This window comes from Leptonychotes weddellii, chromosome 8 (assembly GCF_054177405.1).
Source record: "Leptonychotes weddellii isolate Sample4059 chromosome 8, ASM5417740v2, whole genome shotgun sequence".
Taxonomy (NCBI): domain Eukaryota; kingdom Metazoa; phylum Chordata; class Mammalia; order Carnivora; family Phocidae; genus Leptonychotes; species Leptonychotes weddellii.
In genome coordinates this window covers 64686030-64701988 of record NC_138376.1, presented here as the reverse complement: position 1 = coordinate 64701988, position 15959 = coordinate 64686030, and the positions used below count along the sequence as shown (strand labels likewise).

Below are 15959 nucleotides of genomic sequence, written 5' to 3'. Positions count from 1 at the left end.
CAGCCTCCATGCCCCTCCCTGAGCACCAACCCTGCTCTTCCACAATGGGGGGGGGGATGGAATGCAAGAGTGAGGCCTGGCCACTGTGCCCTTATGGATGCAGCCTGCGCACCTGCATCTGTCCAGGTGTAAGAGTATTGTTCTCAACACAGACTTTACAAATACAAAAATGAGCTCATCTACATGATTTTTTAAAAAAGATTTTATTTATTTATTTGAGAGAGAATGAGCGAGAGAGAGAGCACAAGCTGGGGGGAGAGGCAGAGGCAGAAGGAGAAGCAGACTCCCCACTGATCAGGGAGCCCGATGCAGGACTCGATCCTAGGACCCTGGGATCATGACCTGAGCCAAAGCAGATGCTTAACCGACTGAGCCACCCAGATGCCCCTCATCCACATGATTTTTAATTGAGAAAAAAGAAAACAGCCTGTGTCCTATGAAGCAGGATGTACATTGATAATTTAGGTACCTGTCATATTAAAAGTATATTGAGTTTAATTCTTTCCAACTTAGTTGAGTTAGAGGAAAAAAGAAAAACTCTTCTTGAGCCCTGAAAAAGAGAAAAATTTATTTTCTGCCTCTCCTTGATTCTCCTTCAGAGCTTTCCAGTAAAATTTCTGACTGACCGTCAGAGTCATTTTGCAAAGTCTTATTGCTAAGAACAGGTTTCCCACCACATTTAAAATCAACACAGAAAGACCTAGTTCTAGGCTGCCCTGGAGAATCACGGCACTTCTACTGCAGAAGCATCCTAATAACAGATTCCCCAGCTCCAGGTTTCCAAAGCTCTTCCTGATCCCTCTGGCATCTGCAATATAGACCTGTGCTCCACTATATGAATTGCTGGATGTGAGAGAAGATGGGGATGATGAAAATTTTCTCTGCCATTTGTTTGAGCCCAGAGGATACCCATATACAAGCCTGGGAAAGCTTGCTGCAAGTCCTTTGTGTGAAGGAAGGAATTAAAATCATTAAGCCGGGGAGAAAAAAAAATAATGTTGAATTTTTAAGAAATACATCTAGGAATATTTAGAAAATAAATATGTAAGCACCTATATCCAGTGAGTCAAACTCAAAACATGTGAAAAAATGGGGCACCTGTGTGGTTCAGTCAGTTAAGCACCTGACTTCGGCTCAGGTCCTGATCCCAGGGTCCTGGAATCGAGTCCCGTGTTGGGCACTGTCCCTCTGCCCTTCCCCCTCCTCATGCTCTCTCTCAAATAAATAAATAAAATCTTCAAAAAAAAAAATGTGAAAAAACTAGTGATGTCTAAAATTCCTGCCTTCTGGGCCGCCTGAGTGGCTCAGTCGGTTGAGCATCTGCCTTTGGCTTGGGTCGTGATCCCGGAGTCCTGGAATTGAGTCCCACATCAGGCTCCTTGCTCCACAGGGAGCCTGCTTCTCCCTCTGCCTCTCTCTGTCTCTCCTGAATAAATAAAATCTTTTAAAAGATAAAAATAAAAATAAAATTCCTGCCTTCTTTGGTTCTTAAAACTGGTTTTCAGGCACATATCCTTGATTTCTAACTATGAATTATTTGCTGTGGTTTCAATGTTTCCTTTAGAATTGAAAAACACAAATGACATTGAATCAATCATTATCTGAATCTTAATATAGTGCTATGTAATTTTATAGTATATGACAAGTCAGTTAATGTTCTCAATGTAACACGAGATTCATAACAAGATGTCTCTAAACTACTGTGGCAGACATTGTTACCTGCCAGGATCCATACCTCATCCTTCCTTACTAAAAGCCCCAATCTGGACTGGGGAAAAGATTTGTTCAGCTGAAAAAAGAAAAAGAAATCAATGCCCCAGGCTCGCTTGTGGTATCATTCTGGTCAATAAATGTAAGCAGATGAGAAAAATTCTGAGAAAGCTATTACTTTCTGAATAGAAAGTGACAGACCCAATTGGCACACACATTTTGCCTTTTGTTCTTTCCCCTCATACCTGCGGAGAGATGGAGTAGCTATCTTGTAACCATGAGATGAAAGAAGGTGACCCAGGAAGCCAAGAAAAACAATGTATCTCTAGACTTTATGAGAAACAATAAATCTCACATTTGCCTGCACCACTAGTTGGTAGGGTTTTGTATCATGACACTCAAGGCAATAATGGCTCATACAAATATTGTATTCAGAATTGCAAATAAATAATTTAAAATTTGAGAATTGTTGTATAATCACCTTAACGAGTTTCTGTACATCACTTTTCATGAGGGGTCTATCCATGTTAAAGCCATTACTTGGGTCCAAGACAACAGCTTTCACCTGAGAGTAGGAAAGAACCTATTAAATAATTCTATTTCACATAATTATGAAACCAGTTTGTTTCCATTTTTTAAACTGCGTCCTGATTACTCAGGGGTCAATTATTCAGCTGATTTTCTTATTACCCAATTCATCAGCACCTTCATTAGAGGTTGAAGAAAGGAAGCAATAACCATCAAATTTGAATATGGGGTTTGAAAAATTATACGGAGAAATAAATTGAAAGCAGCGACTAGATTTTAAATTGGGAAACTATTTGAATATTTTATCATATTTTTATTATGTATTGTTAAATCAAAAGCAAGAATAGAGAGACCAAGGCAATGAGTAATTTTTACAACAGTAGACAAAAATACATGTTGCAACTCTGACACAGAACAACATTATCGATGCTTCTAAAACAAATCAAGATCTTCTCAATCAGTCTCTATAAATCCAGAATGACATGCTTCATAGAAAAAATATTTTTTGCTAAGTAGTCCAATGGTCTCAATATGTTTTCAACTGAATAACATTTAGAAAATTTTAAGAGGGAAATGGGCACCGCTTAAAGCTACTTTTTAATAAAGCAGTAATTCAAAAAATATTCATTCTTACCATAAAAGCAGCCAGAGTTTCAGAAACAATCTCTCCATGGCCTGCACATTCTTGTCCTATTTCTCGAATGATATTCTTTATAACACTTTCTGCCTGAGTGGGAGGCATTCTGGCTAAATAAAACAATGATTGTTTTTTTAAAAAAAATGTACTTACATGTGATTTTTTTCCTCTTTAGATTTCTCATTATATTTGTAAAGAGTCATACTATTATTTATTAACTTATTAGTATTTATTAGCATCTATAAAAATAAAAAAACTGTTCTATATAAAAATAAAGGACTTTGTTGATGACAGAAAGAGCAACGAGGACTTCCAACTGGGCTTGAAATGTTTCCTATTTTGTGAAAATGACATAAAGTAGAGCCATTCTTAAAACAGAGCTGGAACAGGTATTTCAGGGAACTGCCTAACATGTCCTCTTTTCTAAATCTTTGAACTAAGCCAAACTATGAACTTTTTGACTAGCGATTACTTAAACTGACCAATGACTGATGTACAAAACTAGCCCTGCTTGTCAGCACCAGTGAGCTCCTCTTAAAAACAACTTATCTAAACTTTTTTCTTCCATAAAAACCCTGAGTCCACCTCCTTTAACTGGCACACTATTTGGGTTTCTACCTAAATCTGTACATCCCCAATTGCAATCCTTTTATCGCAAATAACCGCTTTGCCCCTTGAAGTGGTTTCTTGTTTTTAGGTTAACAATTTAAATGACAGTGGTCACCAAAAGTGTATTTATATCATGAATGTTTTTTTAAATGTGCTGACTAAACAGTATTGGGGAGGTAGATTTAATGAGAAACCCCAGCCCTATCTGTGCAGGTGGCAGAGTACGGTTCTTAGGAGGAAATGCTTATTCCACCACATTCACTAAGTGATCTTTCAAAATTATGTGGAACTCTTGGAAAACAATTCTTGCTCGGATCATCTAAATTCTCTTTCCTGCACATCCAAGTTGGAGTTTGGACTTTTGACTAAAAACATAAAAGCAAAATGATAATAATGATAATAATAATAATAAAGCATATTACATGAAATATGAAAATTTTGAAAGATGAACTCCTAGTTATTAATTCCATTTACTACAAATCAGTAAATACGTTTTAATGATACTGAGTTTCCCATCTTTCTAAGCATCAGTAACTGAGCACAGGAAGTCTTGTAACAAAGGCAATCGGGGTAGATAAAGCTAACTCTCAGCATTATTAGAGTTCAGATAATGTAGCACTTGGCATTTTGTCCAGTAAGAACCAAACTGCCTGGGATCCGTGGTGACCTGATCATATTCTAGCTGAGACCCTGGGCATTTTGTTTCCCTCTCTGTGAGCCGGTTTCCTCTGAAAAATTTGATATGACTACCACCATCTCCCCAGAGTTGTCCCAAGACCTAAGTGAGTTCTATATACCTAGCGGTTAAAACAGTGCGTGGCAAAAAGTAAGCGCTTAAAACAGCAGCTTGCAACAAGTACTCCGTGTTAGCAGCGCGTGTGCGCGTGTCCGTGTGTGCGTGTCCGTGTGTACGCGTTCGCGAGCGCTGCCAGGCACCGCGCAGGGGGTCGCTACAGACTCCCCTCGGTACCCTTCCCCGCCCCACTTCTCCCCCTCTCCGGATTTCTGGCCTTTGGGGTGCGAGCGGCGCCCGGCAGAAGCCCGAAGGCTCGGACGCCCGGTCAGAGCGAGTTCGAGGTCTGATCGGCAGACCTGGGCGCCTCCGACCGGAAACGACCTCTGTTTCCGCCGGGTCTGGGCGCTGCCAAAGGAATTCTGACCGACAGTTAAGTCTCAACCGAGGCTGCACGGGGTCTCCAGCCGCAGGGGCTCTACCTTCTCCCCACGCTCCCTCCTCTCGCGGTACGCCTCGGGCTGAAGGGCGCAGAGCCCCAAGTGGGCTCACCTTGGCTTGGAGAGCTAGAGCCCAGTCTATCCGATTCTTTCCCTCTGACCCCGCTTTGCCCTGCCTTGGGGCAAGCTGCGGGTATTCCGCGTCGGCCCAGTAACCATGGAGATAGAACGCTGGGGACGGAATGGGTGGGGCCGGCATGGGCGGGGCCAAATGGGGGCGTGGCCGGGCCCAAACTCCGGAGGATGAGCAAGAATTTTTAAAAACAGAAACAAACAAACAAAAAAAAGGAAGGTCCCAAACCCCAGGTAGAGAAAGGCAGGTTCACTACACGTTAGTGGTTAAGAGTGTCAAACACAAGATTTCTTAATGATATTTACTTGTGAAAAAATTAATAAAGAGAAACCTCACTGAAAGCGGACTTGGGAGGCTAGAAAGGGAGCCTGGAAGAGGGAGCCCCCTATCACTCCACCATTAAATTATAGGAAGAATTGTCAATTACAGACCCTAATAAAAGAATCCTCAAAAGGAAAGAATCATCAATTACAGGCCTGAACAGGGAAAGACATACATTGTAGCCTATAAGAAATTGACTACCCCTGCAACTCAGCCAATGAGAAACCCATATCCGCCTAAACTCTTGCTTTTCTCCAATGGACTTTTATTGAAAACAACCCCTCCCAACTTCCTCTTTCTTCTCAATAAAATAGTGTTCCTTTCCTTTGTTGGTTTTGCCTATGGTTTTGTGTAACTCTCCTGTCCCAAATTGCAGTTGTCTGTTATTCCTGAAAAAAACCATTTTGCTGGTAAACTAACTGGCAACTTTATTTTTAAGGTTCAGACCTTCTAGTGTGGGAACCTATATGGCCTTTAAAAGGGAGCAAGGGGGAGGCACGAGCCAGTTTGGAGAGGATGGAAAAATCGAGAGATTGTATGTTGTATGGAGCTTATATAAAAGTAAATAGTTTTAAAAAACAAAAGCAAGGGGCGCCGGGGTGGCTCAGTTGGCTCAGTGTCTGCTTTCCCTGGGGTCGTGCTCCTGAGGTCTTGAGGTGGTCTGCATTGGGCTCGCTGCTCCTCCCCCGTGCTTCTCCCTCTCCCTGTGCCTGCGGCTCCCCCTGCTTGTCCTTTCCGGAGGCGGCACGCTCTTTCTCTCAAATAAATAAATAAAATCTTAAAAAAAAAAAAAACTATTAAAAAAAAGCAAAAAGGATCACAGTTTAATTTCATGTCCTGTTCAAAGGAAGTCTGTAACAGGGTGGTGTAAGATGACAGAAGAGAAAACATGGTAAGGACCACACCTTGACTGGAGTTGAGATAATGAGGTTTTGTTCCTTAACAGTAAGTGGACCTGCACAGTTCAAACACAGGTTGTTCAAAGGTCAACTGTACAGAATATACTTTGCTTAAAGACATTCTCAGATTACTAGGAAATGAATAAACACAAAAATGCACAAGTCATAGTATAAAAGGATCTTAACTTATTTTTCCCCTTCTGGAAAATTTTCCTACAATGTGGATGAAGCTTGTGCAAAAATAGATGTGTAAAGTAGCAAGATAAATAGCGAAACATTGGAAATCTAAACACCTGAAATTTAAGGAATGTTGATAAAGGGAAATATTAGACATATTAAAAATAATGTGAACAAAAACCTTAAGTGTTTGTCTTATGTTTTTAAGAGCTAAATGCAAAATGTATATACAGCATAACCTCAATTATATTCATACATATGCATATATAATATATATATAAAGTGTATAAAAATTTACCAGTATTGGATCTGAGTAAGGGTAAGTTATTATTCATTTTATTTTATTTATTATTTGAGTATGGCTAAGTTATTATTTTCATTTCTTTATACTTTTCTAGTATTTCTAGATTTTCTTTTTTTTAAGATTTTATTTATTTATTAGAGAGAGATAGAGATAGCACAAGCAGGGGGAGAGGCAGAGGGAGAGGGAGAAGCAGGCTCCCCGCTGAGGAGGGAGCCTGATGGGGGACTCTATCCCAGGACCCTGGGATCATGACCTGAGCCGAAGGCAGAATCGTAACCAACTGAGCCACCCAGGCGCCCCTAGTATTTCTAGATTTTCTGTAATGAGTATATATTGTCTATAAGACAAAATGAAGAAAAAAAAATAATGGGGAGAGGAGCTAGCTATTTGTAGAGACTGAGCCCAATTTGGAAACTCTAAATACACAAGGTAAAACAACCAAAAGGAAAGTGAAACAGCAAAGTTTTAACAGTGGTGATATCTAGGCAATGAGATCATGGAGGTTTTCTTCTTTATACTTTAAGATATCTACTGAAATGTCTTTCATGAGCATATATTACTTATAAATTAGAATATTAAATATTTTTAAGATGCTAAGAATAATGTCATCATGTTAAGTATAATTTTAGATGAATAGGCAAATCCTGGCACAAATATTTCCTGAATGTGTCTGATGCTGCTAATTGCCCATTTAATATCAATTTTCTTTTCTTTCTTACTAAACCTGATTGTGTGATTGTGTTGTGAATGACAATGTTCTGTGCTGAAAAAAAAGAAAAATGTATCTCACCCCCTCTTTCAGCTAGGGGTGGTGGCATGTGATATGGTCCTGGTCAGTGAAATACAGGTGAATCACTGGATAGGGTGTCAGAGAAAGCCCTTTCATTGTATGTCTGTCTCTTTCCCTTTTTCTGCTTGAAATGAGAATGTACTGACTGAAATTCCAGCCTTATTGTGAACATGAAGATGAGGACCACACCTTAAGCAGGGCGGAACAAAAATCAACAAAGGAGCCTGGGTCCCTGGTGATATTATAGAGCATTCGTATCAGTCTTCTTGACTAACTACCTCTGGACTTCCCATTACAACAGAGAAAATAAACCTCTACCTCATTAAGCCATTGTTATTTAGGTTTTCTGCTACATTCGGCCAAATTCAAACCCTAACTGCTACCTACAATAGATGTGCCTTTGGAAATATTAGTTAGCCTTTTGTGCTACACTGAATTAGTGGTTCTAATTCCTCACTCCCCCCGGCATGCACATCCTTACTACGGACTTGTATCCTTCCGCCCCCTTTGACTTCGAGCTTAGCTATAGGACTTGCTTTGCCCAACGGGATATGTGGAAGTGACAAGTGTCCCAAGTTCAGAGCCATGGCCTTAAGGGACCCCACATTTCTTCTTTCCCTCTTGAACCATGCCATTGCCATTAGAAGAACATACCCTGGCTAGCTCTTCGGTCCCAGGAGAAGAATGAGGGGCAAATGGAGCAAAATTGCCTGAACCAATCTTTCAGTGAGATATATAGCTATCCAATTTGGGCCTGACCTAGATCAGCCCAACTCCAGACAACCTATAGATGTGTGATAATAAATTAGTATTGTCTTCAACCACGAAGATTTTTGGTTGTTTAGTATACACTATTATAGTGGTAATAGTTCATCTGTAAACCTTTCAACAGTCCAAATTTTTCATTATAAAAGAGATAATAATAGCATCTACCTCACAGAGTTGAGCATAAAATGAGGTAATACTTGTAAAGCATTTAGCATATGTCTGTTATAAGTAAAAGGATCATTAAGTTTTAGATATTATTATTATTATTGCCTTTATCACTGCTTTTATTGAAAAAATCAAGTATGAAAATATATTTCATACTCCCATGACTCATTGGACTTCTAGTCCTTATAGAACTAATTTTTCCTAGTTTTAACATAGCAGCAACTTAAAAAGAAACATGGGAGACCTAGAGTACTTCCAGAGAATCTTGTCAGAAAAAAAAAAAAAAGTAGGAATTGGATATATTTACCTTGAGAAAAAGACAGTATGAGAACTGTTATCAGTTTTGTTTAAAAAGAAGGGACTTTAAGTTATCAGAACACCAGAGCACAAACCTACATTCAGTAGTGGATTTAACTTAACATAAATAAATAGAGCTGACCAATTATGATGGAAGTAATAATAGAGGAAGTAAGCTCCATTTTATTAAATGTTTTTATCTCAAGGGATTGAGATTAAAGGAATTACCTTCAAGAATGTTGTAGAGTTAAAAACCCACAACTAACATCACACTCAATGGGGAAAAAAATGAGAGTTTTCCCCTAAGATCAGGAACAAGACAAGGATGTCCACTCTCATCACTTTTGTTCAAAATAGTACTGGAAGACTCTATTTATTTATGTTAAGTTAAATCCACTACTGAATGTAGATCAATGGATAGATCATTCAGACAGAAAATCAGTAAGGAAACAGTGGCTTTGGGGCACCTGGGTGGCTCAGTCGGTTAAGCGTCTTCCTTCAGCTCAGGTCATGATCCTGGGGTCCTGGGATTGAGTCCCGCATTGGGCTCCCAGCTAGGTGGGGAGCCTGCTTCTCCCTCTGCCTCTCTCTCTCTCTCTCTCTCTCTGAGTCTCATGAATAAATAAATAAAACATTAGAAAAAATAAGTCACAAGTATGCAGGTGTGCAAAGTATAGGCTAGGAAATACAGCCAATAATATTATAATAACTTTGTATGATGACAGATGATAACTGCACTTACCATGGTAAGCATTTCATGAGGTATATCAATGTCTGGTCATTATGTTGTACACATGAAACTAATATTGCATGTCAACTATACTTCAAACAAACAAAATTATTTTAAAAAATCTACTTTTCTTTATGATTATCAACTATCTCTAAAGGTAACAAACGTGGGCAAAAGCATTAATTCTTTGTTTCCCCTCTTTTTCTCCATCACGTGAATCAGCCGGTAGAGAAACAACAAACTTTAGGATCAGATTTTCACCCCCTAAATCAAAGAGAAATTGAAACTTTTACTGCAGATACCCAAACAGGGGGTCTTGTTCTTTCATGTATTACAAAAGAATCAAAATTATAAAAACACAAAATGAATAAAAAATAAATCAGTGATTTCTATTATAATCAAATTAAAGCCTCTATTAAAAAGTGGAGGCAATAGTGATACTTTCTTAAAATTATTTTTCCCTTAAACCAAGTAAATCTCATACTCATAGTCCTAATCAGGAAAACAGGATCCAAAGCATAAAAACCTTTGCTAATATAGACTCTGTGGCAGTGATTCTTCACTAGAGAGTGAGAGGTAGCATACTTTGGGAGTCCCTGGTGATGAACTCTGATATGCCCCACTTACCTGTTTTGTGTATGTGGACAATGTTACTGTGAGTGTCTCCCTGTCTTTTACCCACCCACTCCAATACCCATCTCCTCAATCTTTAACTAACAACCAACTCTTCATTAATGTCTTTCAAATCATTTCAATTCTCTCCATTCCCACTTCTCCTGAATTCAAGCAACTATCTCTTCTTGTCTGGATGGCTGCAACAGTCAACTAACTGAGCTCCCTGACTCTATTTGGAGCTCCCTCCAAATCTTTGCCTATACTACAATGACATTTCAAAAATATAAATCTGATTGTGTCGTTCCCCTGCTTAAAATCTCATGAGGGCTTCTGAGTGGCCTTGGGGTGAAGTCCAAACTCCTTGGCATGGCATATCAGGGTCTTTATGATCTGATCTAGGCTCTTCTCATCCAACCTCAGCTCTTGCAACTGCCTCCTTCCTCTGCCCAGACCACACTCTTTCCATTCTCTGGGCATGAGGTTGGATTACTCGCTGGCCTCCTTTGCATATTGGTTACTCCCTCTATCTGAATGTCCCTTTTCCTATTCGCCTGGCTAATTTCTCCATGTTTTCAGAAGTCATCTCTCCTATGAAGCTTTCTCTGTCCTGTCAATATTGAGTTTAGGGTCCTAAACCTTAACCTCTATCTAATTTCAAAACATTTTCACCACCCCCAAAGAAAGTTCCATACCCCTTAAGCAATCACTTTGCACCACCCCCCCACACACCCAGTACTTACATGTGAAAGAGCTCTCAATACCCTAGGCAAGTCTATTTTCTTGTCTGTTTCCTCTACTAGACCATAGGCTCCTTGAAGGCAGAGAACACCTTTTGTGGAATCTCTAGGACCTAAGAACAGAGTCTGGGATGAAACAGTCTACACCAAACTATTTGGGTTAGGGAGGTAAGTATAGTGTGGGTGAGTGAAAAAAAGAGAAATTTTAGAAGTCTCTAATGTCTTCACTGAAGGGTTGGAGTGATTTCAGAAGGAAATGACAATTCTAGAAGGAAAGGAAGAAGCATTTAAATTATAGGTCTTCAGAAGAACTTCCTCTGACTCACCTTTGGCTGTCCTGCTTTAGGATCCTCTACCTATCCGCAAGCACCCCTTTATGGATCCCCAAGAAGAGAGATTGCTCTCAGCCTTCTCCCCTTCCTTCCATGCCTCAAACTAGAGCCGGGCAGTTTCCAATGGTGTTGGGGCTTCAGAAGGTGGGTGGTCAGTTAACTGACCCCTAAGCTCACAAGGCTTCTTGGGAGACCAGGTACTAGAGGTGGTTATAGGGGACCAGGATTTGGTTCCAGATTGAATTTCATCTTTGTGATTCTCTCCCACTATGGGGAGCACTATGGCATGGCTCCCAAGGGTGAACATTAATTTGGTACAGTCTAAGCCCTTATTAAAGGAAGAATATTTGCCCAATTGTCAAGGAGCTCACCTTGCTTGGTAGACCGTAAGTCCTCATTTTTGTGAGGAGGGATTTTTTGGACCCCCTTCCAGGTTTGCTGAAATTATAAAAGAGCTGCATTCCACTTTCAGCAGCTGTCTTCTTATGACCAAAAAAAGGGCAAAGATCCATCAGATATTTCACCTCATTTGTCCTCTGATGGGGAGGACTGGCCTGCCAGTTCCTTCTGGCACAGTGCAAGTAGTCATATATCACCTAGATTTCTCATTCCACAGCAAGCTCATTATCTCTAACACTCTAACACTATCTCTTCTCTCCAGACCAGTCCCACTCTCTGCATTCTTTATTGGGATGAATTGTCTTTGACTTAATAGCAGGCCCAGTGATTTAAGCAGCCCCAAACCTGCTTTGGGTAACCCTGCTTCTCTCTCCCCCTAGTGCTTCACACCCAGATCTGTCCTAAGCCTATCCATTCTACCTTTTTTAGCACATCTCATATCCATTCCCTTCCCTAACTACTATGTTCTACTGAGGCCTGTTACTGGAATCTCTTAAAGGTTTCCTCTGCTTCCAGCCTGCTCCGCTCCCGAAGGCAAACCTGATCATATACCATCCCCTACGTATATCCCTTTGAAGACTTCCCATTGCCTACAGGAGAAAATTCACCTCCCCTTGCACGGGATGCAAGTTCCTCCTTGATCTGGCCTCTATCACTAGACCTGCACCGTCCAATACGGTAGCCACAAACCACATGAATCTATTTACGTTTGTTTTAAAGATGCTATTTATTTATTTGAGAGAGAGCAAGAGAGAGCATGAGCTGGGGGAGAGGCAGATGGAGAAGGAGAGGCAGACTCCCCGCTGACCCAGGGATCATGACCTGAGCCGAAGGCAGACGCTTAACCAACTAAGTCACTCAAGTGCCCCAGGAAGGTAGACCTTTTTAAAAGAGCAGTATTAGGTTTACAGAAAAATTAAGCACAGAGTTCTCATTTATCCCCTCACCCTACCCCCCAGTTTCCTCTACATCTTGCATTAGTGTGGTGCATTTGTTACAACTGATGAGTCCATATTGATACAAGGTTAATAACTGAAGTCCATAGTTTACATTAGGGTTCACTGTGTTGTATATTGTTTTTAACAAATATATAATGGTAGCTATCCACCATTATAGTATCACATAGAATAGTTTCACTGCTCTTAAACTCCCAAGTGCTCCACCTATTCATTCTTCTCTTCCTCTTCCCCCAGTTCCTTCCCACTCCCCCAATCCTTAGCAACCACTGACCTTTCTCTGTCTCCCTAGTTTTAGTTTTATAGGAATGTCTTATAGTATGCAGGTTTTTCAGACAGGCTTCTTTCATTTAACAATATGCATTTAAGTTTCCTCCATGTCTTTTCCTGGCTTGATAGCCTGATTTCTTTTTAGTATTTAATAAAATTTCATTGCTTGCATGTGTCACAGTTTATTTATTCATCCATTGAAGGGCATCTTTGTTGTTTCCAAGTGTTGGCAATTGTGAGTAAAGCTGCCATAAACACTTGGGTACAGGTTTTTGTGTGGACATAAGTTTTCCATTCCTTTAGATAAATACTAAAGGGTGCAATTACTGAGTCATATTAAAAGAGTATGTTTAATATTCTAAAAAACTGCCAAACTGTCTTCCAAGGTGGATATCTCATTTTGCATTTTCACCAGCAACAGTGAAAGTTCTGGGTGCTCCAAATCCTTACCTGCATTTGATATTGTCAATATTTTGGATTTTTGCCATTCTAATAGGTGTGTAGTAGTATCTCATTGCTTTAATTTTGCAACTCCCTAATGACATATAATGTTAAACATCTTTTCAAATGCTGCTTGTTATCTGTGTATCTGTTTTGGTGAGGAGTCTGTTCATATTTTTTGCCCATTTAAAAGATCAAGTTGTTTGTTTTCTTGCTGTTGGGTTTCAAGAGCTCTTCGGATATTTTGAGAAATAATCCTTTATCAGATATGTGTTTTGCCAAGATTCTCTCAGTCTCTGGCTTGTCTTTTCATTCTCTCAACCAGTTCTTTTGCATAACAGAGTTTTTAATTTTAATTAAGTCCAACCTACCCATTTTTTTCTTTCACGGTCGTGCTTTTGATGCTTTATTTAAAAAGTTATTGCCAAACATGGAGCACCTGGTTGGTCAGTAAGGAGAGCATGCAACTCTCGATCTCAGGTTCATGAGTTTAAGCCCACACTGGGTGTGGAGCCTACTCAAAAAATAAAATTAAATAAAAAAAATAAAAAGTTATTGCCAAACTCAAGGGCACTTAGATTTTTTTCCAGTGTTATCTTCTAGGTGGGTCTTACAGTTTTGTAGAGTTGGATCTATGATCCATTTTGAGTTCATTTTTGTGACAGGTTTAAGGTTTGTGTTTGTTCATTTGTTTTTCTGTTCCTGATGTCTGGTTATTCCAGCACATTTGTTGAAAAGATTATCCTTTCTCCTTCGAATTGCCTTTGCTCCTTTGGTCAAAGATCAGCTTACTGTATCTGTGTGGTCTCTATTCTATTCCACTGATCTGTTTGTTTATTCTGTGACCAGTACCACACTGTCTTGTCTATGGTGGCCCTGTAGCAAGTCTGAAAGTTAGGTACTGTCATTCCATTTACTTTTCTGGTCTTTTCATCTCTTACTATGTGAATTTGGACTTCTGGTTAGATGTTGAATAGTAGTAACGGTAATACCGAGCTCCATTATTTTCAGAGAAATGCTTATATTATCACATTAATTATAGTACTTCCTGAAGATAAATACCTTTGGGGGGGGCGTTAAGGAAGTTCCCTGCTATTCCTGGTATGGGGATTTGCATTTTTTTTTTTGGAAAGTAATAAAACTATTTAATTTTGTAGAAAATATTTGCAATGCATTGTTATTAACAAAACTGTGTTCTTAAATACATTTTATTTTATTTTTTTAAACACTTTTTAATTTAAATTCAATTAATTAACATATAATGTATTATTGGTTTCAGAGGTAGATGTCTGTCATTCATCAGTCTTATATAACACCCAGTGCTCCTTACATCACGTGCCCTCCTTAATGTCCATCACCCAGTTACCCCATCCTCCCATCCCCCTGCCCTCCAGCAGACCTCAGTTTGTTTCCTATGTCTCTTACGGTTTGTCTCCCTCTCTGGTTTCGTCTTGTTTTATTTTTTCCTCTCTTCCCCTATGATCCTGTTTTTTTTCTTAAATTCCACATTTTAACAAACGTTCCAGGTTATTCTAGTTCAAGTGGTCCAGAGACACACACTCTGAAAAAGTAATTAATATGAAAGAAATACCATGTCTGGCAAGGAATTCCCCATCTTTTCAGTATCATATACAAATTCTGTCTTTGATTCTGATGAACAATGATACACTTGTGTATTAGACATTTTAAAAAATAGATTAGCTATGTTGATGACTGAATACTAAACATGACTTAAAATACCAAAAATGTCATAATTCATTGATACTTATAATTTTTTTACCAATATTAGAATTACTGAAGACTTCTAATACAATAAACTGCATATAACTCTATAACTATAACCACAATCAAGGTAATGAACATATATATCATCAGCCCCTTGCCCCCAAAGTTCCCTCCTTTCCCAGGGTAATCTCTTCCTTTCATTCCTCCCTTGTGCTCCCATCTCAGGCATCCACTGATCTGCTTTTTGTCTCAATAGATTAGTTTGTGGGGCGCCTGGGTGGCTCAGTTGGTTAAGCGTCTGCATTTAGCTCAGGTCATGATCCCAGCGTCCTGGGATCCAGCCCTGCTTCAGGCTCCCTGCTCAGCGGGGAGTCTGCTTCTCCCTCTACCCTTTCCCCCTGCTCATGATCTCCCTCTCTCTCTCTCTCAAATAAATAAATAAATAAATCTTTAAAAAATAGATTAGTTTACATTTTCTAGATTTTTAAATAAATGGAATCACACAACATGTATTTTTTGCTTGTGTAGCTTCTTTCAGGTAGCATAATTGTTTTGAGATTCATCCATGCTGTGTATATCAGTAGCTCATTCCCATTTATTACTGATTAGTTTCATTGTATGGATATACCACGATTTTCTTATCACTAGTAAATCCAAGTTTTTAATGTGGTAAAAATAAGTTATTTGCCTCAGTAGAACAAATAAGAAACTCTTTAACATTACAGAAATTCCCCAAACAAGGACATGAAGAATCAATTATGAGAAAAGCCTGTTTTGATCAAAGGTAGGATCAAATCTTTGTGATGAGAACAAAGTCTGAAAGAGATAAACAAAGCAGAGGAGGGTGAGGAATTTGGAAAGCAAGAATAAAATATGAACTGAGAAATCTATCATACGACATTGGTAGCAGGTATAACAGGGAATTTCAAAACATTTAAATTTAATGAAGTTAATTTATCAATCTTTTTCTCTATGGTTAACACACTTTGTGTTCTGTTTAAGAAAGCTTTGCCTACTCCCAAGTCATGAAGATATATTAAGTTGCCTTTTAGAAGCCTTATTATTTTGCCTTTCACATTTAGATCCACACAATACTATGAATTGATGTTCATCTTTGGCGTGAAGTAGAAGCCAATGTTCTTTTTTTTCTTTCCCATATGGATATCCAGTTGATCTAGCACCATTTATTAAAAAAGGGCATTCTTTCCTCATCACATTTCAGTGTCTCCTTTGTCACAAGTCA

General features: G+C 39.2%; 1 protein-coding gene across 3 annotated transcripts in view; it reads right to left on the bottom strand.

Moving 5' to 3' along the window:
- The window catches only part of CFAP206 (cilia and flagella associated protein 206), a 45996-nt gene that overhangs the window by 24803 nt on the left and 5234 nt on the right, over window positions 1–15959 (bottom strand). The window contains exons 1-3 of one of the 3 annotated variants that reach the window (XM_081828623.1): window positions 4770–5346; window positions 2873–2985; window positions 2192–2275 (exon numbers count right to left, since the gene is read on the bottom strand). In XM_081828623.1, the coding sequence (XP_081684749.1) occupies window positions 2192–2275; window positions 2873–2980 (192 nt within the window). In that variant the 5' untranslated portion in view covers window positions 2981–2985; window positions 4770–5346. Of the gene's footprint in view, window positions 1–2191; window positions 2276–2872; window positions 2986–4769; window positions 5347–15959 lie in introns of those variants that run through there. The other 2 variants (XM_081828622.1, XM_081828624.1) reach the window with 2 other exon arrangements.